A 26,096-nucleotide genomic window follows, 5' to 3' on the forward strand; every position below is an offset into this window, starting at 1 on the left:
CAAGGCCCATAGCCAACGCAAGATGTTGAGAATTGGTCATTTGGGTCATGACATGACCTGAAAAACAAGGTCATATCTCCGAAACCAATAATCACAGAAACTTGAAATTTTCAGTGAACATCAAGAACGGATACTGAGGCAGCTATACGAAAAATCAGCCTTCTAGATCTAAAAAATGTTGAGTGCAGACCAGAAAAACTACCTGGGGCGTGGCAACCCCCCTTCCCCCATGTGCGGGCGAGGGCTAAAGAGTGGGAGCGCTGGCTCCATTCGGCGCGGACAAGGGCCTTTGCGCCCGCCGTCTCGTGTTCGAAATGCAAAACTTCACGGGCCCTAGCGGGGCGTGGGTTAATGCAAAGAGGCTGCGAATTTGGTAAAAATGGATATTTTCCTCGAATTCACAAGTTGGTTCGATTTCGGTATTTTTGAATGGTTTTGTTTGGTATTTGGTTTGGTATCGGTATCCTGATTTTCTGTGATTTCTGTGATGACACCAATATAGTATCCACACCAGTAGTCACACTAAATGTTTTTTTTTATTTCAACCAAATATCGGGATCAATGTATGCAACAACAGACAAGTGGCATTCGTCTAGGTTGGTTGTGTATTCATACCGACGTGCAAGAGAACATTTTATTTGGACATCCACGCACATTTCCACCGGTCGTGAGCAGTGGCATGATGTTCAGCAGTAGACGGCATCCTCTGTGTTGTCCAGGAGCCAGTCCAGGAACGAGTAGACTCGGGTGAAGACGGCCGGCTGATTAGGCTGGCCACATCCGGTGCGGTTGGTGGCCACACCCACAAGCGTATACCGGTCACGGTCGTACCACGTCCTGATCATCAGTGGACCGCCGAAGTCGAGCTGAAAAATGGCATCGAATAATCTTACGCATGTTTAAACCTAGAGAATCAGATGCATATTTAACTGGCTCTTATTGAAACGTTGGTAGGTATCTCATGCTACTCATTGCAATCGAGGACGAATCACAAAGCAGGTTTTTGAGATACATTGTGTCTTTAGACTTGAAACAAATCTGTTTCTGTTATGTGTCCGTGCTATGGCAACGACTGAGATGAGCAATACCTCAAACGGAAGCGAACGACCGAAAGCCTTGTATTTTCATCGGTAGCACGTCAGTCAGGTGGTTACGGTTGAGAGCCACGCCACGGTCATAGATACTATACTATAGTACTAGTACATAGTACATAGATACGTAGTAGTAGTAATAGTAGTATAGTAGTAATAGCAGTAATAGTTACGAGCGAGCGAGCGCAGCGAGCGAAGCGAGTCTTTTCAATATAACGGAAAAATCTCAGTATGAGCGGCCCGGCCCGGCCTGTAACGCTTTTGAGAGGCCTATATCTCAGCAGCCGCTGGACCGATTGGCCTGCGGTCTTTTTTGCTGGGTAGCCCCATCCCTTCTACCCCGTAATTGACTACTTTTGATACATCTCAGTGACCGTCGTGGCACGTGCCACGTGAAAAGTCAAGGGTGTTCAAGCTGTTTTGCAAAAGTAGTGATTTTGAGAGGCTCATATCTCAGCAGCCGCTTAGGCAATTGACTTGCGGTAATTTTTGTAGGGTAGCAGCATCCCTTCTACCAAAAATAGGATACTTTCGATGCATGTGGGTCACCCCCAGTGCACGTGCAAAATACAACAATAAGAGGTGTCAAACTTGTTCCCATTTTAATAACTCGGTAATTACTGGGGCAATTTCGCTGAAACTTGGCATACAGGTAGGCACCCACCAGGCAAGCATTCCCATGTGTTGCGGATAAGGTGCTACTGCACGTGCGCACGTGCAGGGGGCGCTTCCAGATCTCGAGAACGGCTGGGCCGATTGCGCTCAACTTTGGTACACGGTTGGGGACCAGTTAGTAGGGTGCCGTGCGAAAGTCAGTTTGGACCCCGTTTGCACGTGCGCACGTGCAGAATGCCGCTTCCAGATCTCAGGAACGGCTGGGCCGATTGCGTTCAAATTTGGTACACCGCTAGCGACCGGTTAGAAGGGTGCTTTGCGCAAGTCCGTTGGAAGTACCCTCTCGCCCTTCCGCACGCGCAGGGCTCACTATCTCGCTCGCTCGTTCTTCGCCCAAAAGGCGTTTTACTGGTAGTAAGTAATAAGTAATAATAGCAGTAAAGTAGTAAGTAATAATAGCAGCAGTAGTAATAGCAGTAATAGTAGTAGTAATAGCACATAGTACATAGTACGTAGTACATAGATACTATACTATACTATACTATAGATACTGAGCCACGCAAGGACGAGCACGAGAGAGTACGTTCATTCGTTTGTTGGGCTTTAGACCAGTTGGACCTTGCACGCATGGACTTGAAGACGGTCCGGATAATTATATGGAGGGAGTACTTTGAAGAGCAGGCTAAGCGGATCTGCGGTGGGCTGACTTATTCAGACTTCGGGCTATACACTCTCGGAAAGCGACGTCAATTTCTCCTGATATTTGAGACGCTCGGAAACAGTCTATTTCATTCCTTCGGTTGGTAGCGGTTTTATGAAGCCTAGCCAAATATTAGCCCGCGCCGTGCTGGAGGGGGGGGGGGGGGAATACGCGCCCCTCAGGTTTTTCGCGAATATCTCAAAACTTAACATGGCGAAAGTTTGGTGGCGATATCTCTAGTCGTTTAGGAGATATCGACGGAAAAGGACACGGGGGGGGGGCGTTTCGCCCCCCCCCCCTACGGCGCGCGGGTTAAACATTAGTACCTGCGGGCTATCTGAGCTCACCGTGCAGGGACCCATGCCGCCAGCTCCGATGTTCTTGGCGCCAGCGCAGATCATGCTCTTCTCGATGGTGTCTTCTCCGAGATAGTCGCCACATTCGCTGTTGCTGATGGTCCGCAAGTTGACAGTGCCCAGCACGTCGCTCGGAGCTCCATCAGCCTGTGTATCAGAGGAGTTCGTACGGGTTTTCCACTGGCAAGCTTTCGTAGACAATAGACCACACACCTTTGTTGGTGTCATCGAATTCCTCATTGAAGGATATTAGTTGCATAGAGAGAAGAGTTTGACACATGCAGAGTTCTCCTGCTCTGACTGACCGAGTGGGTCGATTGGAGCCTCAAGTCGTTTGGCCTCTGTTCGAGATAGATGTTCGGGGTATAAACGAACCTATTTCTTGCGAAAAAAGAGGTCAGATGGTACACTAAATCCGCGCCGTGCTTGGGGAGGACATTTTCACTCTCTCGACCTTTTTTTTTAGAATACCGTAAAGTATTTGCGAAGGTATTTGCTAATGTTTTTTTGACGCAAAGTATATATGCTAGTGAGCCTAATCTGACCTTGACCTGCCCTTCACCAGAACGCAAGCTAATCTGGCACCAAATGTCGCCCACATAGTTACATTTGTCATGTAAAATGGACTATAAACATGTATCACACGACACTAGTTCATATTGTGACCCTCCGTGACCTGACCTGGTGTCAATGACCTCAAATAGCAAAATATGTGTTAGGCAAACAAGTCTCCATCAATTACTTTCTATGGCATGCATATTACTCGATTTTGCAACACATTTCTTAGGATGCCTGTAAACGGTGCAAATTCGACCTTTGACCTGACCTGTAACGTCATCGGTTGGACCAAGGTCACTGAAACTGGGTCACAAGGTAGTTCCCCGGTGGGGTTATCGAACGACAGCTTTCCGAGATCTTAGGGGGAGGGGGCGACCCCCCCCCCTCTTCGAGTGACAGGGTCCGCTGAATAAGAGTTAAGAGTTTATGTCCTCTGGGGGCTAAACTATTGACGTTAGGTCAAATCTGAGGGACAACTTAAGAAAGAACGTTAGAAGAGCTATCGAATTTGCTTTTCTGGGCGCTGCAGCTCTGTTGGATTGCGAGTTAAGCGTCGACTTGCCAAAAGATACTCAAAAAGGTAAAATATGGCCTTTGACAGCCTCTGGTTTCCTGACCTTTAACCTGAACTAAAATGACCTTAACCCACGCACCGACGGGGGGAGGGCGGTTATCCGCCCCCGCTGAGGTTTTTCGGGAATAGCGGTAAAACGGCGGCGCGTAGCGCCGCAAAATTAACTATGTCTATTCTCTCATCAATTTTACACATGGTGTGCAAGTTTGAACCTACTAACTTTTAAGATCAGCTCACCAGGTCACTTCAAATGACCCAACCTCAAGGCACTTTTTTGCAACTTAGTCACCGTGTCACAGCAACAGTAGATGGCGGAGGCCTTTGAAAGTCACAGGATGTTATTAGGTCATTAGTAGCTACAATTTGTTCGTCTCGGAATTTTGATATCGATGACCTAAGGTCACGGTCAGGTCAATTTCTCGACCTCCCCATTATAAGTCAATGGAGGAAAAATCAACTCCCTGTTTTTACCACTAAAACGCGTCAGAATAGCCCCATATACCATAATATACCATACATGACTTTATATACGAACAACTTTCACTATCTTGATGGCTGTTTTGCTGTTGACCAGCTGTAAGGTCATGTGACGTCATCAAAGGTCACCGAAGGTATTTTGCCAATAACTCCTTACAGTCACCTCCATTAAATCCATGGCGGCCGCTAGCTCCTCGACCACGTCAATCAGTTGCTTCAGTGTGGTCGGGGCACACCTTCTGACTCCCGGCATTGCCCCGACCACACTGAAGCAACTGATTGACGTGGTCGAGGAGCTAGCGGCCGCCATGGATCCAATAGAGGTGACGCGCGCCGTTTGCAGTCTCCGCAGACGCGGCGCTGTATGCATCGAAAGACAAGGAGCTCCTGTGGAGACAGCTTGGGTGGAGGCCGACCAGTAAAGTGTAAAATCAAAATGTCCAATTTTTTGCGCTTATGATGACCTAGAATGCTTACAGGAATATAATATTTTTGTACGTTTCTAAGGTGTTTCAAAAAGAACATTCGGCGAGAAAGACCCTGTAGGTGTTGGGGGGGGGGGGGGGGGGCGGCATTTTTTGCCCCCGCTAGTTTTTTCGATATATCTCCAGAACCGCTGCGCCGACATTCACCAAACTTTCAGCACCCTCCCGCACATATCCCCTTACACATTGTGACCAAAACTTTTCCAAAGGCTATGATAAATGGGCCGTAATGACGTCTTAGTGACTTCATTTCTGCTATTTTCGACCCAAAAAAGGTTTCGCGGGAAAAGCTGCCAGACCATAGCTTTGATGATCAGAAAAATGTTCCAGATACAAAACGTGTAGAATTACCAGGGCTACTATACTGCACTCTTGAAATTTTGAACTATTGTAGAATTTGACCCCTGGAAATATTTTTTATAGCAAAAAAAAATTCCAAAAGTTTTTTTTCGATTTTGGAGAAAAATACGGAATAAATGTAATAGCCTCTATCGACTTATATTCGCATACCAAGTTTTATATCGATACCTCTTTTTTGGCCAAGTCATAGAAAAAAAAAAATTTGAAGACGCTAAATTTTCAAACTTTTTTCTCTAGCAATTCTAGACCACTTAGCGCAAAACAAAGACCACCATTAGATTCGCCGTGACGAGGTGCATCGAATCAATACCCATTTTATGCAAAACTATCAACTTTGAAAGTTGACCTTTTTAACCTCATATTGACCTGACCTTTACCAGAAAGTGACCTAAACCGTACCTGATGGTCTTATAACCAAGACCATTGAGTTGGAAATGAAACAAAATTGGCCATAAAACATGCATCGCACAACCCTAGTAAAGTTGGGTTCATGTGCTGACCCTTGGTGACCTGACCTGTGACCTGATCTGGTAATCCAGTTACCTATAATAGCAACATATGTACTAGGCAGCTGACGTCCTATCGCTGATTTTCGACAAAATACGTTTTACTCCATGTTATAGCGCATTCCCTAGAAGACCCGTGAACGGTGAAACATTTTATCTTCGACCTGACCTGTGACGTCATCTGTGACCCTGAACCAGGGCTGCGGAGTCGATGGATTTTCGGCGACTCCGACTCCGACTCCGACTCTGGCTTTCAAAAACCAGCTCCGACTCCGACTCCGACTCTGGGCAGAATTGTCGACTCCGACCGACTCCAACTCCCGACTCCGACTCCGTAGACCTAGCAGGGCTGCGGATTCGACAGATTTTCGGTGACTCCGACTCCGACTCCGGCTCGGGTTTCTCAAATCAACTCCGACATCGACTCCGACTCCGGTCACAACTGTCGACTCCGACCGACTCCGACTCCGACTCCGACTCCGACTCCGCAGCCCTGTCCTGAACTCAACAAAATTGGATTACCTTACAACAAATTTGACATGGCTATCGAACGCCGTTTGAATTATACGGATCTGTCCAGGAGTTTCTGAGATACGTTGGAGGGGGTGGGGGCGGTGGCCGGGAGGCCCACCGCCTGCCGGGTTAAAACATCTGTTTGTAGGTACACATCACACACTGAATCGGAAATTTGCACCTGTGACCCCTCTGTGTGCCCCTGAGGTTATAAGGTCATGAAATGTCACCAGCAGTTGTTTTTACTATGTATAACTTTTGATAGAGACGTGCTAGAACGGTGAAAACGCGCCAGATGTGTTCAGCTCGACAGTAATGCCGCACCAGTGATGTCGTGGCTCTCTTCAGTCAAAAGCTATTACAAAAAAAAACGTGTTTTGTAAACGGCTTTTTTAGAGTTTTCGCTCTCTGGAGGCTAAACCATTGACCTGAGATAAAATCTGACATGAATGTTCGGAAAGGCCTGTAAAAGAGCTATCGTAGGAGCTTTGCTGCAGCACTGTAGCCCAATTGGTTCCCGAGTTATGCATCGGGTGTTTCGAAAATTGTTGAAATAGACAAAACTTGACTTTTGATGACCTCTGATGACCTGACCTTTGACATGATCTAAAATACGACTGAAGTATTTCTGTCATTATTTTTGACGCTCTTTCGAATACCGCTTATCGCGTTTCGCTACGTGGCCCAGGAGCCGAGTTAGACGGGGAGGGGTGAAAAGGTACGACACGGAAAACTCAGACATTGTTCAGCCCTATCACACAGCACCAGCACGGCGCGGGTTACATTATACAGTGCATTATCCAGTATACTTACGTCAAGGGTCCCATACCCGGAGACGGCCACTATTTCATCTGTGTATTTGGACCTGTGCGGCAGGCAGATGGGAGCGAGGTAGTTCACCGCCGCTGGCAGAGACAGTATTGTCTGCAACTTCACCAGCGCAATGTCATTCTCCTTCGTAGTTGGGTTGAACTCAGGGTGTGGAATGAGCTGTAATAAAAGAAAACAGATGGTTGGTTAACATTGTCACGAAGAGTGGCAAACCTTAGAATAAAATCGGCAATGATGATACCTACCAGTAAAACGCCTTTTGGGCGAAGAACGAGCGAGCGAGATAGTGAGCCCTGCACGTGCGGAAGGGCGAGAGGGTACTTCCAACGGGCTTGCGCAAAGCACCCTTCTAACCGGTCGCTAGCGGTGTGCCAAATTTGAACGCAATCGGCCCAGCCGTTCCTGAGATCTGGAAGCGGCATTCTGCACGTGCGCACGTGCAAACGGGGTCCAAAATGACTTTTGCACGGCACCCTACTAACCGGTCCCCAACCGTGTACCAAATTTGAGCGCAATCGGCCCAGCCGTTCTCGAGATCTGGAAACGCCCCCTGCACGTGCGCACGTGCAGTAGCACCCTAACCGCAACACATGGGAATGCATCGCCTGGTGGGTGCCTACCTGTATGCCAAGTTTCAGCGAAATCGCCCAAGTAATTACCGAGTTACTGAAATGGGAACAAATTTGGCACCTCTTCTTTTTGTATTTTGCACGTGCAGTGGGGGTCACTCACATAGATCAAGAGTATCCGACCTTTGGTAGAAGGGATGCAGCTACACTATAAAAATTACCGCAAGACAATCGCTCAAGCCGCTGCTGAGATATGGGCCTCTCAAAATCATTACTTTTGCAAAACTGCTTGAACACCCTTGACATTTCACGTGGCACGTGCCACGACGGTCACTGAGATGTATCAAAAGTAGTCAATTACGGGGTAGAAGGGATGGGGCTACCCAGCAAAAAAGACCGCAGGCCAATCGGTCCAGCGGTTGCTGAGATATAAGCCTCTCAAAAGCGTTACAGGCCGGGCCGGGCCGCGAGTCTAAGTGTGGAACTACCCAGCGCCGAGCCGGCCGGATGACGTCACACCACGGCCAGTGCCGGCGCGGCGGCAGACTGGCCGAGATTGGCATGGTCTTAACCCTATTCCTGGCGGGGGGGGCCTCAGGAGCCCCCCCCCCCTGAGGTTTTTTGGTTATTTCTCCCAAACGCGTTGAGCTAGGAAGCTCAAATTTTCTGACTTTTCCTAAAAGGCTTCTACGCAACATGTCTGAAAATTTTGAGTTGATCTGACCTCAGGTCAGGTCACCAGAGGCGGTTTGGTGACCCTACCTCAGAAAAGTTTGCAATCACGCCAGAGCTAGAGTTTTTGACCGATCAATTTCTTCTCTTCAGGGTTTAGTTAGGGTACCAGTATGTGCAATTTGTATATCTCGGAATTTTGATATCGGTGACCTAAGGTCAGGTCAATTTCGCGACCTCCCCATTATAAGTCAATGGGGGAAAAATCAACTCCCTGTTTTTACCACTAAAACGGGTCGGAATGGCCCCATATACCATACATGACTTCATATACGATCAACCTTCACTACCTTGAGGTCTGTTTTGCTGTTGGGCAGCTGTGAGGTCATGTGACGTCATCAAAGGTCACCAAAGGTTTTTGGCCAATAACTCCGTACAGGAACAAGATACAGACGCGTGGATGGTCTCATTGTGTTCAGCTCGTCAAGACGCATCGAATGGTATACATGATGACCTCGAGGTCACGTGACCTGAGGTCAACCTTTGACCTTGACCTTTCGAGGTCAACATATATATCATTCGATGCGGATTGACGAGAGGATCACGATGATGCCCTTAGTTTGTTCCTATCTTGACTAATTCGAAAGTTATTCGAGAAAAACTCTCTCCATATCTAGCGCCGCCATTTTGACTTTTTCGACCCCTGTGACGTCATCTTTGACCTGACCTGAAAATGACCTTAGTAAAAATTGTAGATCTTGGCCGTGCGTATCCGATGCCGTTTACCGCTTGTCGCTATCTTGCTTCGTTCTCGAGATCTCAGGGGGGGCCGAATCGGCCCCCCCCCCCCGCCAGTTTCTTGTCCCGGCGGAGCCCGCCAGGAATAGGGTTAACTTGGCGAAGAGGCATCGGACGCCAAACTTCTGCTGCAGCTATTAATCACATTTCATGCGTTTCTTCCACGTGTATGAGCTATCAAGTCCTTCGAATACCTAATGTGTAGGTGAGCGTACCTGCATTTAGCAGTGTGTGCTATGCTATGTGGATGGGCACATCCGACAGTCGACACACTGCGCAATGGATTCCGATATTGCTTGGCTGATTCTGGCTTTGTGTCTTCGAACGAACCATTGAAAGGGAGGACGTTATTTTTAAAGGTTGTTAGGTGCACTCAAATGTTTTAACCTTCGCCCCAGTGGGGGGGGGGGCATATGTTACCACCCTGTCGCGTTTTTTGCGTGTGAATAAAAAACCGCGGCGCGTAGCGCCGCGCCGCTTGGGGTAGCTTTTGGTACATCAATTTTGGACAATGTGTGAAATTTTTTACCCCAGGTCATGTCAGGTCAGATCACCAGGTCAAGTTAACTGACCAAGCCTAAAAAAAAGTTTGCAATCATGCCCAGCCTGCAGTGTTTGTCAGAAAGGTTTTAAACTTGGTGGATTGCATGCTGTTATGGGCGCCTACAATTTGTATATCTCGGATTTTTTATATCCGTGACCTAAGGTCAGGTCAGTGGCGTGACCTTTCCATTACAAGTCAATGGAGAAAAATGAAAATGCCTCTAGATCCGTGTGTACGCATCAGAACAGTCCAAATATTTCAGAATCACAATGATTTAGTCCACTCGTGATGACCAAGGTGTCATTTTTGGTGATAGCCTCTAGACAGGTCATCCGAGGTCACTTGAGGCTACAAACAGTTTTTTGCCAATAACTCGCGATTGGAAAGAGATAGAACGCTGGGGATGGTCTCATTGTGTTTGTCTTGTTGAGACGCATCGACTGATATGCAACATGACCTTTTCCGGTAAGGTCATGACCTTGACCTGAGGTCAAATTTTCAAGTTGACCTTTCAAGGTCAAATTATAGTTCATTCGACGCGTCTCGGCGAGGGGAGCACGATTCTGGCAATAGAAATGTCGTGGCTTTTTGTAGTCGAAAGTTATTGTCGAAAAACACTTTTCGTAAAAACAGCTATTTTTGGAGTTTTTGCCCTCTGGAGGCTAAACCGTTGACCTGAGGTCAATATTGATTATGATCTTTTCAAAAGAAGAGTTCAAAGCTATCGATTGCTTTTCAGTGCGTTTTTCTAGCTACCATAGTTCCTGAGATAGCGGCATGTTTTCTGAAAAATATAATGACAATTGGCAAATTTTGACCTTTGATGACCTCTGGTGACCCCAATATTGCTCTAAGGTGAAAAATGACTGAAATACTTTCAAACGTACGCATTAAGAGCTATCGACTGCTTTTTACCGCGTCTTTCTAGCCCTCTTAGTTTTTGAGTTAGAGGTGGGTGGTAACATATGCCCCCCCCCCCCCCCCCACTAGGGCGAAGTTGGCTGAGACCGCCACTGGGGCGCGGGTTAAGATAAGCAACTGCTGATTGAATTTCTGGCGAGGGTTGGTGGAACGCTCTGTTTACAAATGAGTATCTACCTACCTAGTACCTACCTGCAGTGGCAAATAACTGGGTCGCGGTCAGTTAGGCATGATTCACGAAGTCCCTTATCTTTTATTAGACTTATTAAGCCCAATGTGCAACATTTGCGTCTTTTCGCGTTGTATCGGGTAGCAAATGAGAAAATCTGCTTCTGGGGCATTCCACGTCAAATCAAACACCGAAATCCGTCATCCCCTTCGATTTTTCTGAAAATTTGTAGGCAGACTGGGCATGGTTCAAAACTGAGTTACGGATAATATTTTCGAAATTTGATGACGTATCGCTGAGATATAGGTCATCGAATATAGCCAAAAATGCCACACATCAATTTTTTAAATCTCTATAACTCTGGTTCCTTTTCTGGTATCAAAATGATATTAACAGGGTCTTGTAGGCAATTGATAAGGCTTTGATTTTTATTTATAAAATTAAATTGGAGTGACCTTGAAATGCATTTGACGTTGAATTAAAACAGAAAAATTGAAATAGCAAAAAACACGTCACCTTCGATTTGGGTAATTTTTACATATTATGTCCGTCACAATGTTCCTAACCATCTGTGAAAAAATTGGAGTGGGCCATTCATAACTTTCGCGGCAAACGCCGTTTTCATGCATCAACATCACGCAACCGCGCGTGACCTTGAAAGACAGAGTCAAGACATGCTTGCTTGTGTACACTTTCTGAAATGAATGGTTGCTGATTAGTGATATCCCAAACTCTGCGAGAATGGAAATGCATAGTTATCGTAGTCAAGCATTCACGTTCCATAGTAGGGGAAGCGGGGGGAGCACCGCCACCTTAAGCATTTCTGCTCACCGAGCTGATATGCGTAGTAAAAACGAAGCTCTTTTGCATTCATGTGAAAGTAGGTGTTGTGATGCGTGCTACTGAGCCGGCACGAACTATGCCGGCGCAGTCAGCTGACAGCTGTTGCCAGCCGCCGCGGCGCCGCCCGGCGCCTGATGGTAGGCTGTGCCGCCCGGCAGCTTCCGGCGTCCTTGGGTAATGAGTATTGTTGTGCAGTCGTCAGCCGGACTCAATACAGTTAACATCGGGAGTGCGCGTGTGCATCTGGGGCGGTGGAATCGCGACGATAATTAATTTGCTATCGAACCATTATCATGGTGTGTCAAAAGTGGAAATAGCCGCCCGGCTTTAGTTCGCCAGCCTTGTCAATAGATGGCAGTACCACAATATGGGCAGCGGATCGTGCAATTGACGTCAAATTTTCGTTATCTGCTAAGAATTGAATAGCGGATCTTTTCATGCAAGAATCAAGTAAATCGGTCCACAACTTTTCTAGTAACAGAGATATGAAGTCAAACACCCTGCCAGAGCGGCGGCGCGGCGGCCGGCGGCAGCCGTTACGCGCCGCCTGGGAGACTGGCTGCGCTGAACGGTTCCGAATTGGCACTGCACTAAAACCTGTTAGTGCTTGGAATAGTTATTATAGCAAAATTTTCATTCAAGTGAGAAATAACCAAGGGCAGGAAGTATGTATGCTTGTGTGCGTACTATGTAAGCCAAGAAACTGCATTAGCAGATACTCGCTAACATTAGATCCAGCCAAGTCCAAACGCATTCCAGGTGATCTGTTTCTGATGGGTCAACAATATTTATCGTTCGAGGGCGGATACAGTTTTAACAATACAAAAAATATTTTTGCACAGCTCTATTACTTGAATAATTCTCTTCAATGCCTCATTCCTAGTTAAGCGAATTAGCCCACCCTGGTTGAATAAATAAGGCGATTTCGCCACAAGGTCGGGGAAAACCGACCGAAAACGGCCGCGCTCAACGTTAATTTGGGTATGCAGACTCTTAAAAACTCGCCTTGGGCGGGTAGGGTTTCCCAGGTATTGGCTCCAAAACACCGTATTCGGCTCCCGAATACGTCCAAGTGACCCGCCTCGTTCCTAGTTAAGCTCTTATTAGATCAAGTGACTCATAGGAAGCGAAAAAGCGACAAAAAGCATGGATTTCCCTATGGCGGCGGGCTGCCGGGTTGCCAGACGGCGCACCGGCTATTTCCACTTTTGACACACCATGTAACGTAGACTTAAATGTAAAACCATAACATGGCGCGATCGGTATAATTTTTTTTTGTCGTTAAATATAGCATTTTTTCGTCGGTTTTCGCGCGCGTTTCTCGCAATGACGGAGGAAGGCAAGCCGGTAGACCTGGGAGCCCTCACCCAACTCCTCGCCCAGCAACTGGAGCTGGCTCAAGAAGCTCAGCGGCAAAGCCAGCAGCGGGAGGAGCGTATGGTGGCCGTAATGGAACGGATATGGGCCGGGCCGGCGGTAGGGGCCGGCGCTGCAGCCGCGGCGGCTACTGCAGCGGCCACCCCAGCCGATACGAACGCAGCCGTCAATCTACCGCCCAGACTGCCGGCATCAGCGACTCCCGCTCCACAGCTGTCGTCATCGGCGTCACTGAAGGAGTTTGAATCCTGGCGACAGAAATTTCACGGCTACAGTCTGCTGACTGGCGTCAACAGGCTAGCCCAGCCCGAGCAGAAGGCAGCCCTACTCGCTCTGCTTGATGATGATTGGACCAGGGTGGTCAGGTACGGCCTGCCGATCCCCGAAGACGCTGACATGAACACCATCATCACGGCGATGCAGACGCATCTGCGCCGCCAGCGTAACGTCATCATTGATCGGAGAGATTTTTACACGCGAGTACAGGAGCCCGGTGAGACCGTGGACGATTTTCTCTGCGGATTGAAAGAGATTGCATCGTTCTGTGATTTCTGTCACCACTGCCAGGACAACAGGTTCAGAGATCGAGTCGTTGTCGGCACGCGAGACGAAGAAGCACGCCGCAGAATGTTGGAAGAGCCGGATCTCACGCTTCAGAAGGCAGTGGATATCGCCCGAGCGTCAGAGAATGCCGCCTCCAACAGCTCAGCCATTCGTGAGCCAGCTGGCTCGACCCTGGCGAAGGTCTCTCAGTACCAGCGCAGCCGCGGTCGCCCGAGAGACCGGTCGGCTGAGAAGACGTGCCCCCGCTGCGGTGGTGAAGCTCACCGTAGCGCCGGCGACTGCAGGGCCGTCAAGAGGACCTGCCGAGTTTGTGGCAAGGTAGGCCACTTCGCGTCTGTCTGCCGCGGTCGCAGCGCCAGTCGCTCGCGCGCTCCGGCGGCGAGCACAGACCGGACCCAGCGGAGGTCCGATGGAGGCAGACGTGTGTCGCTCGTCACAATGAAGACGCGAGCGGCATCTGCACCTGCCAGACAGGCAGTGGACCAGCAGCACCGAGACTGCATGATCCAAGGCCTGCACACGACGCGTGCTCCGCAGATCCAGATTCTGCTGCATCGGAGTGACGGTCGCAGGCAACAAACGAAATGGACGCCAGATACAGGCGCTGAGGTGTCTGTTATCTCTCAGGAGGCAGCGAAGCAGATGGGCATCAACGTCAAGAAGCTGACGCCGCCCTCTGGAAGCCTGTTCGCAGCAGACGGACGAGAACTGCCCTGCCTGGGAGCGTGCCAAGTCGCACTGCAGCTGGGAAGCATCAAGAGGACGATAGCCGTCTCTGTGGTGAAGAAGCTGCACAGCTCGCTGCTGTCGTGGCACGACGCTGTTCGACTGGGAATACTGCACAAGGAGTTCCCACAGCAGATCCGTTCTGCCATCTCAGACGAGGAGGAGACCTCCAGACCAGCTCCAGCGGTCTGCTCCCTGAAGACCATGCCAGGGAAGAGCAAGATACCCCGCAGAGTGGTCAAACGAGGCTCTGCTCCTGCACTTGAAGACGCCGGGAAGGCGCAGAAGGTGCACCCGCTGAAGCCGACGTGGGATGCAAGCAAAGGTGTGCCATCGGCTGAAGAACGACGGAAGCACTTCTCAGCGATGAAGGAAGCCTTCCCACGAGTGTTTGACGTCACCTCGAAGCTGTGCAAGATGTCCGGAGGCTCAATGGCCATCGAGTTGACTGAAGACGCCACACCAGTTGCCGTCTCCACAGCTCGCAGTGTACCGTTCTGCTGGCGTGACGACATTCGGCGCCAGCTGGATGAGCTGCTGGAGAGTGACGTGATCGAGCCGGTGGAGCATCCGACCGAGTGGTGCCACCCCATCGTGCCGGTGGCGAAGCGGTCGCCGGACGGCACGGTCTCTGGCTGCCGTCTGACGGTCGACCTCACCAAGCTGAACCGATTCGTCAAGAGGCCAGCGTACCCAGTCAGGTCGCCGCACGACGCTGTGGCCTCGATCGGCAGCGGTGCAAGCTTCTACACGAAGCTGGATAGCAAGTCTGGCTACCACCAGATCCCCATCCGCGAGGAGGACCAAGACAAGACGTGCTTCATCACGCCATGGGGCCGTTTCCGCTACAAACGTGCCGTCATGGGTCTGATCTCGTCAGGAGACGAGTACAACCGAAGAGGCGACGCTGCCCTCGGTGACATCCCTCAGACCTGCAAAGTCGTAGACGATATTCTGGCGTACGACTCGAGCTACTCAGCTCACCTGGAGCATGTGTGGAGCATCCTGCAGAGGTGTGACGACCACGGGATGACTCTGAACCCAGACAAGTGCTCCTTCGCCGGGAATGAGGTGGAGTTCTGCGGATTCAAGATTGACCAGACAGGCTACACCGCAGACAACAAGAAGGTGCGAGCCATCGCGGAGTTTCCGCAGCCGGCGTGCCTCACGGACCTCAGATCGTTTCTCGGTCTCGTGAACCAGCTGGGTGACTTCTCACCAGACGTCTCGGCCGCCGCCGAGCCTCTGAGACACCTCCTGCGACCGAAGAACGAGTGGGTGTGGACGCCGCTGCACTCCAAGGCCTTCAGTGATGTGAAGAAGGCGCTGGTCTCGCCACCAGTCCTCGACTTCTTTGACCCGCGGCGCCGGACAGTCCTGGAGACCGACGCCGCACGCCTGCGAGGGCTGGGTTTCTGTCTGCGGCAACAGGATGCAGATGGACGATGGAAACTGATCCAGTGTGGGTCTCGTTTCCTGACCGATGTGGAGTCCCGCTACGCCGTCTGCGAGATTGAGATGCTGGCAGTTGCATGGGCTTGTCGGAAGTGCAGCATGTACCTCTCGGGCATGCAGCAGTTCGAGGTGGTCACAGACCACCGACCGCTCGTTCCAGTGCTGAACTCCAAGAGCCTCATCGACATCGACAACCCGCGACTGCAACGGCTACGGCAACGTCTCACGCCGTTCAACTTCGTCGCTGTCTGGCGGCAAGGGAAACTGCACGCGATCCCGGATGCGCTCTCCCGGGCACCGGTGGATACTCCGACTCCAGACGACGAAGAGGCGGAGAAGGAGGAAGCCCACCAGATCGCAAGCCTGATCGCCAGAATCGCCACGGCTGATCCGACCGAGGAGGAATCACTGTTCCCGGACGCTACCCTGCAGAGGGTTCGGGCGGCGTCTGAGCGTGATGCAGAGCTCAGCGCCCTCCGAGACGTGGTCTTGGCTGGCTTTCCAGACCACAAGTCCCAGCTGGAGCCGACGCTGCGGCCCTACTGGACAGCTAGAGACCGTCTCGCCGTGGACGGCAGCCTGTTGGTATGCGGGCAGCGACTCCTGATTCCCCAGAGTCTGCGTCGGGAGACGCTCGAGCGGCTTCACGCCAGCCATCAAGGTGTGGAGCGCACCAAGCGTCGGGCTAGACAAGTTGTCTACTGGCCCGGGCTTGGCCAGGACATCGCTAACCTCGTCGCAGCGTGCAAGTCCTGCCAGATGTATCTTCCGAGCCAGCAAAAGGAGCCGCTAGTCTCCGAGGTGGTGCCAACTCGAGTCTTCGAGGCCGTCTCAGCGGACTATTTTTCGTGGGCTGGTCGCACGTATCTTGTATACGTAGACCGCCTCTCTGGATGGCCGTTCGTCTTCCACTGCTCTGGAGAGACGTCGGCGAAGGACCTGGTGTCCAGCCTGAGGGTCGCCTTCGCGGCCACTGGGGCACCCAAGACTCTGCGAACGGACGGAGGGCCGCAGTTCGCAGCCCGTCACACCCGCGATTTTCTGCGACGGTGGGGAGTGACCCACGAGATCTCCACCCCGCATTTTCCTCAGTCAAACGGACACGCGGAATCTGCAGTGAAGGCAGTGAAGAGGCTCGTGCAGAAGGTCAGCGACCGAGGCAACCTGGACAATGACGCGTTCGCGCACGGCCTCTTGGAGCTGCGGAACGCGCCTCGGGCCGATGGCCGCTCTCCAGCCCAGATACTGTACGGCCACCCGCTGCGCTCTACCGTGCCAGCTCACCACCGAGCGTTTGCCGAGGTGTGGCAGCGCGCGGCAGAGGAGTGTGATGAGAGAGCAGCCGCTCTGAAGTCCCAGACCGCAGAGCGCTACGACGCGAGCGCCCGCTCGCTGAGACCTCTGCGCATCGGTCAACAGGTTCTCCTGCAAGATCCGAAGACTGGTTTGTGGGACCGGACAGGCGTCGTCGTTGGCATCGGCAGCCGCCGAGACTACCTCGCTCGCCTGCCAAGCGGCCGCACCTACTGGCGGAATCGGCGATACCTCCGCCCGCTGCGGCCGATGGTGACCACGTCACCCGATGGCAGCCGAGACGCCATCACCGAAGACGGCGACAGCGCCCGAACCAGGACCGCCGACAGCGGGACCCCAGCCGCTGATGAAGTCCCCCGCAGCCGCCCTGGCGGAGCGACCCCCGCGCCTGACACCTATGTGAGGCGCAGCAAACGACTTCGTCGACAGCCTAAGAGGCTGACTGTGACTTGGTCGGACCCAGTGTATGAGTTTGTGTAGCCATCGTGCGCTGACACGCGTTGGTGCGTTTGTGTTCGTCGGAGGCACCGTTTTTGTTCTTGAGACGTGTTGTCTCCCCCACGTCTGGGGGGAGGTGTTGTGATGCGTGCTACTGAGCCGGCACGAACTATGCCGGCGCAGTCAGCTGACAGCTGTTGCCAGCCGCCGCGGCGCCGCCCGGCGCCTGATGGTAGGCTGTGCCGCCCGGCAGCTTCCGGCGTCCTTGGGTAATGAGTATTGTTGTGCAGTCGTCAGCCGGACTCAATACAGTTAACATCGGGAGTGCGCGTGTGCATCTGGGGCGGTGGAATCGCGACGATAATTAATTTGCTATCGAACCATTATTAACGTAGACTTAAATGTAAAACCATAACAGTAGGAATGTTTTCCTACATGTTGGCATAGTTTCCAGCGCTCCATGATAAAATTTCGCTACTTTACAGACATCGAAAACAAGTCCTGCATTTTTCGTCCTCCAAAAAATGTGCGGGTAGCACCGCCACTGATGGCGATGTTATCCACAGATCGGCCTTACGGTGACAGCCACCCTTGGAAGCGTTACTGCTGTCTGAAATAGTAACTCAAACTCATATAAGACACACAAGAGTTGGTTGTTAGTTTGTCACAGATCAGACTGTTTGTTGCGGACAATATGCATACAAAGCATGACAAATTCACGTTTATTTCGAAACATCCAGTGAAGTCAAACGTGAGGTTAAAAAACAGCCGACGTTTGCGGCCTAACTAAAGCTCTTCTCCGAGCTGAGTGAATCATCATTGCGGCTTTATCCATTTTGCCACCCCTTGGGGTAGCACCGCCGAGCATGGCGGTGTTACCCCACACACAGTCATGGACCGACAACGCCCCGACGGGAAAACAAGCCGGGACGCGATTCTTCTGTAATTCCTTTCTCAACGAAGAGCACTTCATGCCCTCAAATTTAACGTAAAAATCAAGGCATTTTGACTTGAAATGACCACTTACTTGCTGCTAAAACATGCCAAATGATTACAACGATGGTTTGTAATTCACAAAATGGGCAATTGCGATCTCAAAATCAAATAAGTCTTAGCGAAACCTACCTCACGCGGCGTCCCGTTTCCGTTCGGACACCGAAATGGCGGGTGTTTACATTCACAATTCAGAGTTTTGCCGATAGAGAGGATGGCGGTGTTTCCCACATGGCGGTGCTACCCCCGCTTCCCCTAAAAGTGTCTCAGGCAAACGGTATTTTGCGGTGAATTTTGAGCCGTGTGGAAATGCAACATGAAGTAAATTCAACGAAAACATTATCACGCAACGATATCTTCACGTCTTTTTATCCTGACTTTACGAAAGAACATACATTTTTGAGTATGGATGGGGAATTTCTAGTTAATCCAATAATAAATATGGCAGTTAGAGGCCTGCTAAGAGTAACATGTCGCCGACTGAGGCGGGGTCGGCCGACGCGGGAAACGCAGCAATCACAATTTTGTGTTTACACGTTCATGTTTCAATTGTTTACCAACTGATTTTCAAAATTCTTTCACCATGAGCTTGCCTGTACATTTCTTAGTCTTCTCACAAAATTTGACGCGAATCGAACGTAATCAGCGGTAAGGAGCGCGATGTAAAGACGGAACCGTTCCGTTCCGTCCCGGCACAGTCTACAATTCAGGCGGCGCGTAGCGGTCGGCGCCGGCTGCCGAGTCGCCGCGTTGCCGCGGCGACAGGATGTTCACTTAACCCTCGCACGACCAGGCCATTTCTCATAACACGAACGACCAGGGGGGGGGGGGTTGTTACGACCCCCCCCCTGGCGTTTCGAAACGGAAGGTCGTAGAGCTTAGCGGAAAAAAACCAACGGATTGCTCTCAACGAGATCTCGCGATTGGTGGTATATTTTTTGGTCCTAGGTCAACATTTGACCTACTTATGACCGCTCAATGGTCAAATTTTCCGAAAAAAAATCAAACTTTTTCAACTTTGCGCAACGATTGCGGCAAAACGGTGAGAAATATTAACTTCAAACCTTCAACAACGTATTCCCCACTCAATTCTGCATCATGTATGGTGTTTTTGGTGTATTTACCCTATAAAAGTAAGAGGTCTATTGCTGATGAGTGATATGGTGTCACATCACCCTCCGGTGTTTGTCCCGATTCGTCGGCTGTTGACCACTGCTCCGCTATAAATACTGTAGGTAACGACTCAGAAAAGATATGTGGATATCCACTGCAATGTGGATAGCATCAGCAGAAAACCTCGGGACTCGGTACACACTTCGTGAAAATCCGGCCGGAGGCTGTACCTCTTATGACGGCATAACTCCGTGACCTGACCTGACCCGGTCAATTTTTTGCACCACACGATAGCCAATGCTTGCCCCAACATGCATGGGAAGTTTCATCATGATCCATCAAACAATGTGGGTATCACCGGCAGAAAACCTAGGGATTCGGCGCACACGTTTGGTAACTGTCGGCCGGAGGCTGTACCTCTTATGACGTCATAACTCCGTGACCTGACATGACCCGATCAATTTTTTTTCGGCAAAAGATGCGCAAAGGTTGCCCCAGAGGGTATTGAAAATTTCAGCCCGCTACGACAAGCGGTTTAGCGTGCACTTCGAAAAAACCTCAGGGGGGGGGGTTGATACAACCCCCCCTAGGCGTTCTAGGGTTAACACCGCTATTACTAGAACAGTTGTGAACCGATTTTCTTATTGCTTGCACGATGAGATGTGCAATTCAATTCTGGACAGGTAGCCATAATTAGTTTCGCATTAATATTATGAGATATTGGCGAAAAACAGGAGGGGTGGGGCGAAATTCGCTCTTCCCCCTCCACTGCGAGTGCTAACATACGTTTGCATATGTGCCATTTTCTTCAAAACTTATGAATGGCCCACTCTAATTTTTTCACAGGTTGTTAAGAATATGGTAGGCAATGAAATATATGAAAATGAGCCAAATCGAAGGTGACGTGTTTTTTGCTATTTCAATTTTTGTGCTTAAGAACAGAGTTAAGCAAATTTCAAGGTCATATATCTAAGTAGGTGCAATTCTTAACAAACGCTTAAGAAATTACCTAAACAGTAAGGTTTATTTCATTCAAATCAAACAAGTACAACCAAAGTTATGGTCGTTCAAAAATATAAAGATGCAACATTTTGTAAAAATTTGATGCCCTATATTTAGAAGACCTATGGTCAGAATGTGCAAAAAACATCAGCGTAATGTCCGGGGCGACACAGGAACTCGCTCACCAATTTATAATGAAATCGCTGATGGTAAGGTGCAAAACAGCCGATTTTTGTTCGATTTGACGTGGAATTCTTCTCCACAGCCCTCAATTCAAGAAACCGTCCTTTTCCTTATCGCATCATTCCAGAACATAATTTTCAAACATGGGTATCTTCCCCACAAAAAAAAAACAGAAGCAGTTTCCTTCGGCTCCAATGCTCCGCTCGCCCAGGGAGACGGAAGTGTTATATTCTCGGCGGTCCAGTCTGCATTCTGCAGCACACTCAAACTTGGCGGACCCCCAGCGCACGACTGAACGATTCGTATTGTTGTGACTGTGGCAATTCACTGGTGGTTTCGGAATAATTAACAGGCGGCGCAGCCCAGTGCCTCTTACAATGAATTACAGTGGCGAATGCACTATTGCAGAGAAGAAATGGATTGAGCAGATGCCCAACCTCGCTGTATTATCAACTAAACATTAGGTACGCTTTACATTTTAATCAGGCAATCATGTAAACAAACGACTTGCGAGTTGCGACCCTTCCGTCTTACATAACTCGGCAGAATGCCCCTGAGTCGGCTAAACTACACTGCATCTCTTCAAACCTTAAGTATTTTACAATTTACCACTCAGCTATGCAACAGGCTTATAACTCACTGCTCAAGTCTCAACCCCTTTTTCCCTATCATCTTTTTGGCACCGTCAATCGCCATCTGCGCTGCCCACTGTCCAGCAAATAATCCGGCCGTCTCCAGTTCTCTGGCAGGGGCTTCCAAACTCAAGCGAACTCGCCGAAGTTTCGCCATTCAATGCGCAGGATCTGTACAATTAAGTTTGAGAGCCTCTGGGTTGGCTCGGCGCGCCTGCGCCGTGCCGTTGGTCCGGCCAAGCACGCGAGTGACGTCATGCTATAAGCGTCATCCCCCGACCAAAGTCACCAATCAGAGCCCAAGAATCGACTTGTAGTTCCACACTTAGGTAACTCGCGGCCGGGCCGCTCACACTGAGATTTTTCCGTTTTATTGAAAAGACTCACTTCGCTCGCTGCGCTCGCTCGCTCGTAATTACTCCTTAGAAACATTACGAACATGACACTTTCTTACGTGATGTCATCATTTATTACATTTACGTATATAAAAATCAAAACGTCTGTACGTATGTATGTAACGCGTCAGTCACGCTTTAACCCTCGCATGTGTGCGGCGTTTGCCAGCTTCTAATGTGTAGGGGGTGGGGGGGGGGGGTCGGTTGGACCCCCCCTTGCCGTTTGGCCCCTGATCGAGCTAGAGCTTCGCGGAAAAAACGAGCGTGTTGCCCGTCACGAGAGGAAGCCGATGATACCCAATTTTAAGGTCCTAGGTCATTGGTTGACCTTCCAGGTCAGGTCAATGACCCAAAGTCGGGAAAATCGGGACCTGTTAGAAAGTCGTAAAGTGTGGCTGCTAAGGGGTTTTTCGGGGTGCTGATCACGAATATCGTGTTAGTTTTGATCACAGATGATGTCTTGAAGCATTTAGACCAGGTCGGGTCAGGTCAGGTCAGGTCAACCAGTAGGCGTCGTGACGGGTATTCGTAGTACGTGTCAACCGCCTCTGACAGCTTCGTAACATGTTACGAAGTCACCAAAACTACTTCGTAAATGTTCAAATGGTTGCTAAATTCGAATTCAGCTCCAAAAACTAGCCTAGAAACATGTAAAACTCGAAAAAGTGACCCGAGGTCACCCGAGGTCACCAAAGGTCAATGACCTGACCTGACCTTCAGGTGACCTTGACACACATGGGAGTAACATCAAATCACATGTTTGAACGTTTGAAACCACGAAAAGCTTGCAAACACGCGGCTAGTGCGAGCCGACATACGCGAAATCGCGATTCCGGCCAAACATGGTCTCGGAAAAGAGGTCACAGGTCAAAGGTCATTTGGGTCAGGGTCATGAAATTTTCAGCGTAGGTGTCAAATTGATCAATGCGAGGGTACTGAAAGTTTCGTCGCGATCGGCCGCTTTTTACGCGAGTTATTCGCGAAAAACCATGGGGGGGTCCATCCGACCCCCCCCCCCCCCTACACATGCGAGGGTTAAGGGCTATTGCTGTGGAACGGTGCGGGCTACGGGGGTAAAATTTTGGACTTAAGTCGGACGCGTGCATCTGTTTGTCGTAACAACTTTTCGTGGGGGTGGGTTCAGCGGTGTGCACGTGGCGGGCGCATCTTTGCGGGATTTTGGCCGCGGCCGGCTTCGAGCAGACGGCACGTGCCTTAGGCTCAGATTGTTCGCTGCAAAAATGAGGGAAATCAGAGCCGGAAGGTCACTGACCTTTGGCAATGAATACCGGAACAGAGCACCGCCGGCCAGGAGGAGACGCCAAATTTATTCTGGCCATAACTCGGCCGCTACTGGGCCGATTTTAATGAAAATTGATTTATTACGCTGCGCGTAATGCTGTCCCTCTAGTTACATATATAAAAATCAAAACGTCTGTACGTATGTATGTAACGCGTCAGTCACGCTTGGCGGGTTATTGCTCCGGAACGGTGCGGGCTACGGGGGTGAAATTTTGGACATAAGTCAGACGCGTGCATCTGTTTGTCGTATTAAATTTTGGTGGGGGTGGGTTCGGTGGTTTGCACGTGGCGGGCGCATCTTTGCGGGGTTTTGGGCCGCGGCCGGCGCCGAGCAGAGAGCACGCGCCTTAGGCTCAGTTTCTTCGCTTGCCAAACTGAGCGAAATCAGAGCCGGAAGGTCACTGACCTTTGGCAATGAATACCGAAACAGGGCACCGCCGGCCAGGAGACGCCAAATTTATTCTGGCAATAACTCGGCCGCTACTGGGCCGATTTTAATGAAAATTGGTTTATTACGCAGCGCGTAATGCTGTCCCTCTTTACGCTGCGCGTAATGCTGTCCCTCTAGTTTACATATATAAAAATCAAAATGTCTGTACGTATATATGTAATGCGTCAGTCACGCTTGGCGGGCTATTGCTCCGGAACGGTGCGGGCTACGGGGTTGAAATTTTGAACGTAAGTCGGACGCGTGCATCTGTTTGTCGTATTAAATTTTGGTGGGAGTGCGTGCAGCAGTGTGCACGTGGTGGGCGCAACTTTGCAGCATTTTGGGCCGCGGCCGGCGCCGGGCAGAGAGCACGTGCCGTAGGCTCAGTTTCTTCGCTTTCAAAACTGAGGGAAATCAGAGCCGGAAGGTCACTGACCTTTGGCAATGAATACCGGAACAGAGCACCGCCGGCCAGAAAGAGACGCCAAATTTATTCTGGCCATAACTCGGCCGCTACTGGGCCGATTTTATTGAAACTTGATTTATTACGCTGCGCGTAATGCTGTCCCTCTTTACGCTGCGCGTAATGCTGTCCCTCTAGTTTACATATATAAAAATCAAAATGTCCGTATGTAACGCGTCCGTCACGCTTGGCGAGCTATTGCTCCGGAACGGTGTGGGCTACGGGGGTGAAATTTTCGACACAAGTCGGACGCTTGCATCTGTTTGTCGTATAAAATTTTGGTGGGGGTGCGCTCGCCGGTTTGCACGTGGTGGGCGCATCTTTGCAGCATTTTGGGCCGCGGCCGGCGCCGGGCAGAGAGCACGTGCCGTAGGCTCAGTTTCTTCGCTTTCAAAACTGAGGGAAATCAGAGCCGGAAGGTCACTGACCTTTGGCAATGAATACCGGAACAGAGCACCGCCGGCCAGAAAGAGACGCCAAATTTATTCTGGCCATAACTCGGCCGCTACTGGGCCGATTTTATTGAAACTTGATTTATTACGCTGCGCGTAATGCTGTCCCTCTTTACGCTGCGCGTAATGCTGTCCCTCTAGTTTACATATATAAAAATCAAAATGTCCGTATGTAACGCGTCCGTCACGCTTGGCGAGCTATTGCTCCGGAACGGTGCGGGCTACGGGGGCGAAATTTTCGACACAAGTCGGACGCTTGCATCTGTTTGTCGTATAAAATTTTGGTGGGGTTGCGCTCACCGGTTTGCACGTGGCGGGCGCATCTTTGCGGAATTTTGGCCGCGGCCGGCTTCGAGCGGAGAGCACGCGCATTATCCTCAGTTTCTTCGCTTGCAAAACTGAGCAAAATCAGAGCCGGCAGGTCACTGACCTTTGGCAATGAATACCGGAACAGGGCACCGCCGGCCAGAAGGAGTCACCAAATTTATTCTGGCCATAACTCGGCCGCTACTGGACCGATTTCAATGAAAATTGATTTATTACGCTGCGCGTACTCACATATATAAAAATCAAAACGTCTGTACAGTGGATCTAGTAAGGATCTCCAGACGTAACTAGATGGCGTTGAGCCTCAGTCGAGTCCATGTGAGATTCAAGGAGAGGTCACTACCGAGCTGGGCCCGATGGGGAGGAGGGCGGGGCGGGGGGGGGGCGGGTGGCGAGGTCACGGTGCGGATGACCTGTCAAACAGCCCCGGCGCGGTGGGGCACTGCCGCAGGCAAATGGCGCACTCCAGCGTTGTTCCATGTCGCGGTGGTGGGCTGGGCGGCCGGTTAGCTTGGCAGTTGGCTGCTTGGAAGGAAAGGATAATGAGGCATGGGTTTGCTGTGGCCGGTTTATCTACTGTCAATTGTCGATTGTCAATTATGATGAACCCAAAGTAATGCAAATGTGATGTTGGTAATGCAGCTAGCAATGGAATGCTAGCGAATGCTCCGGGCGCAGCGCCCAGTAGCTATAAGGATTAAGATTTTAGATTATTTATTGTCTCCTGAAATTTTCATTGAATATAATTCAAACAATAAAAAGATCGTATCGCTCGACAGTTTTTTGACCGGCTGGCGTTTCTTGCGTAGGCAAATAATTATCACGCAGGTGATTTTTTTTTTTGCTGGTAAGGTTGATTTGACATCACATATTCTTTGATGTCAAATCAATTGTTGTTAAGAGACGATGAGGAAAAGTGGACGAATGCCACATTTTTTGCATGAAGTCTCGAGTTAAAAAAAGCTAAAAGTTATTATACGTGTAAGCTAAAAACAATAAGATCAGTTAGTAAAAATATTTGAACCGAAATAAGCCTCTGTTTTGTCTGACCATGATTGCGTGTAAGACACCGGTCCAACCGGGTTCAACCCGGCCCAACCTGGTTCGGCTCCCCCTTTTTTAATATAATTTTGGTCCGAACCTTTTGAATGAAAGGACTCACAAGGACAAAGTCCCCGCTAAGCTTAGCTTGTTGCGTTGACCCTGCTCTCTGCTCTCCGATCAAGCAATTCCTGGTTTATGGCAGAATTTAGAGTCCAAATTTTAACGTGCGCACATAGCCGCGCACGGCCGGTCCCCTCACTGACTTCGCCTGGCAGCGGCCTGCCACCAACCACAGCCATACCCG

General features: G+C 50.2%; 1 protein-coding gene across 1 annotated transcript in view; it reads right to left on the bottom strand.

Moving 5' to 3' along the window:
• Positions 1-586: 586 nt before the first annotated feature.
• The window catches only part of LOC122380285 (trypsin-7-like), a 65,968-nt gene continuing 40,458 nt past the window's right edge, over positions 587-26,096 (bottom strand). Inside the window, exons 4-6 of the mRNA XM_043363324.1 lie at positions 7,049-7,225; positions 2,754-2,909; positions 587-866 (exon numbers count right to left, since the gene is read on the bottom strand). Of these exons, the coding sequence (XP_043219259.1) occupies positions 687-866; positions 2,754-2,909; positions 7,049-7,225 (513 nt within the window). The 3' untranslated portion in view covers positions 587-686. The remainder of the gene's footprint in view (positions 867-2,753; positions 2,910-7,048; positions 7,226-26,096) is intronic.

This window comes from Amphibalanus amphitrite, unplaced genomic scaffold (genome assembly GCF_019059575.1).
Source record: "Amphibalanus amphitrite isolate SeventyFive unplaced genomic scaffold, NRLGWU_Aamphi_draft 000094F_arrow, whole genome shotgun sequence".
Lineage (NCBI taxonomy): Eukaryota > Metazoa > Arthropoda > Thecostraca > Balanomorpha > Balanidae > Amphibalanus > Amphibalanus amphitrite.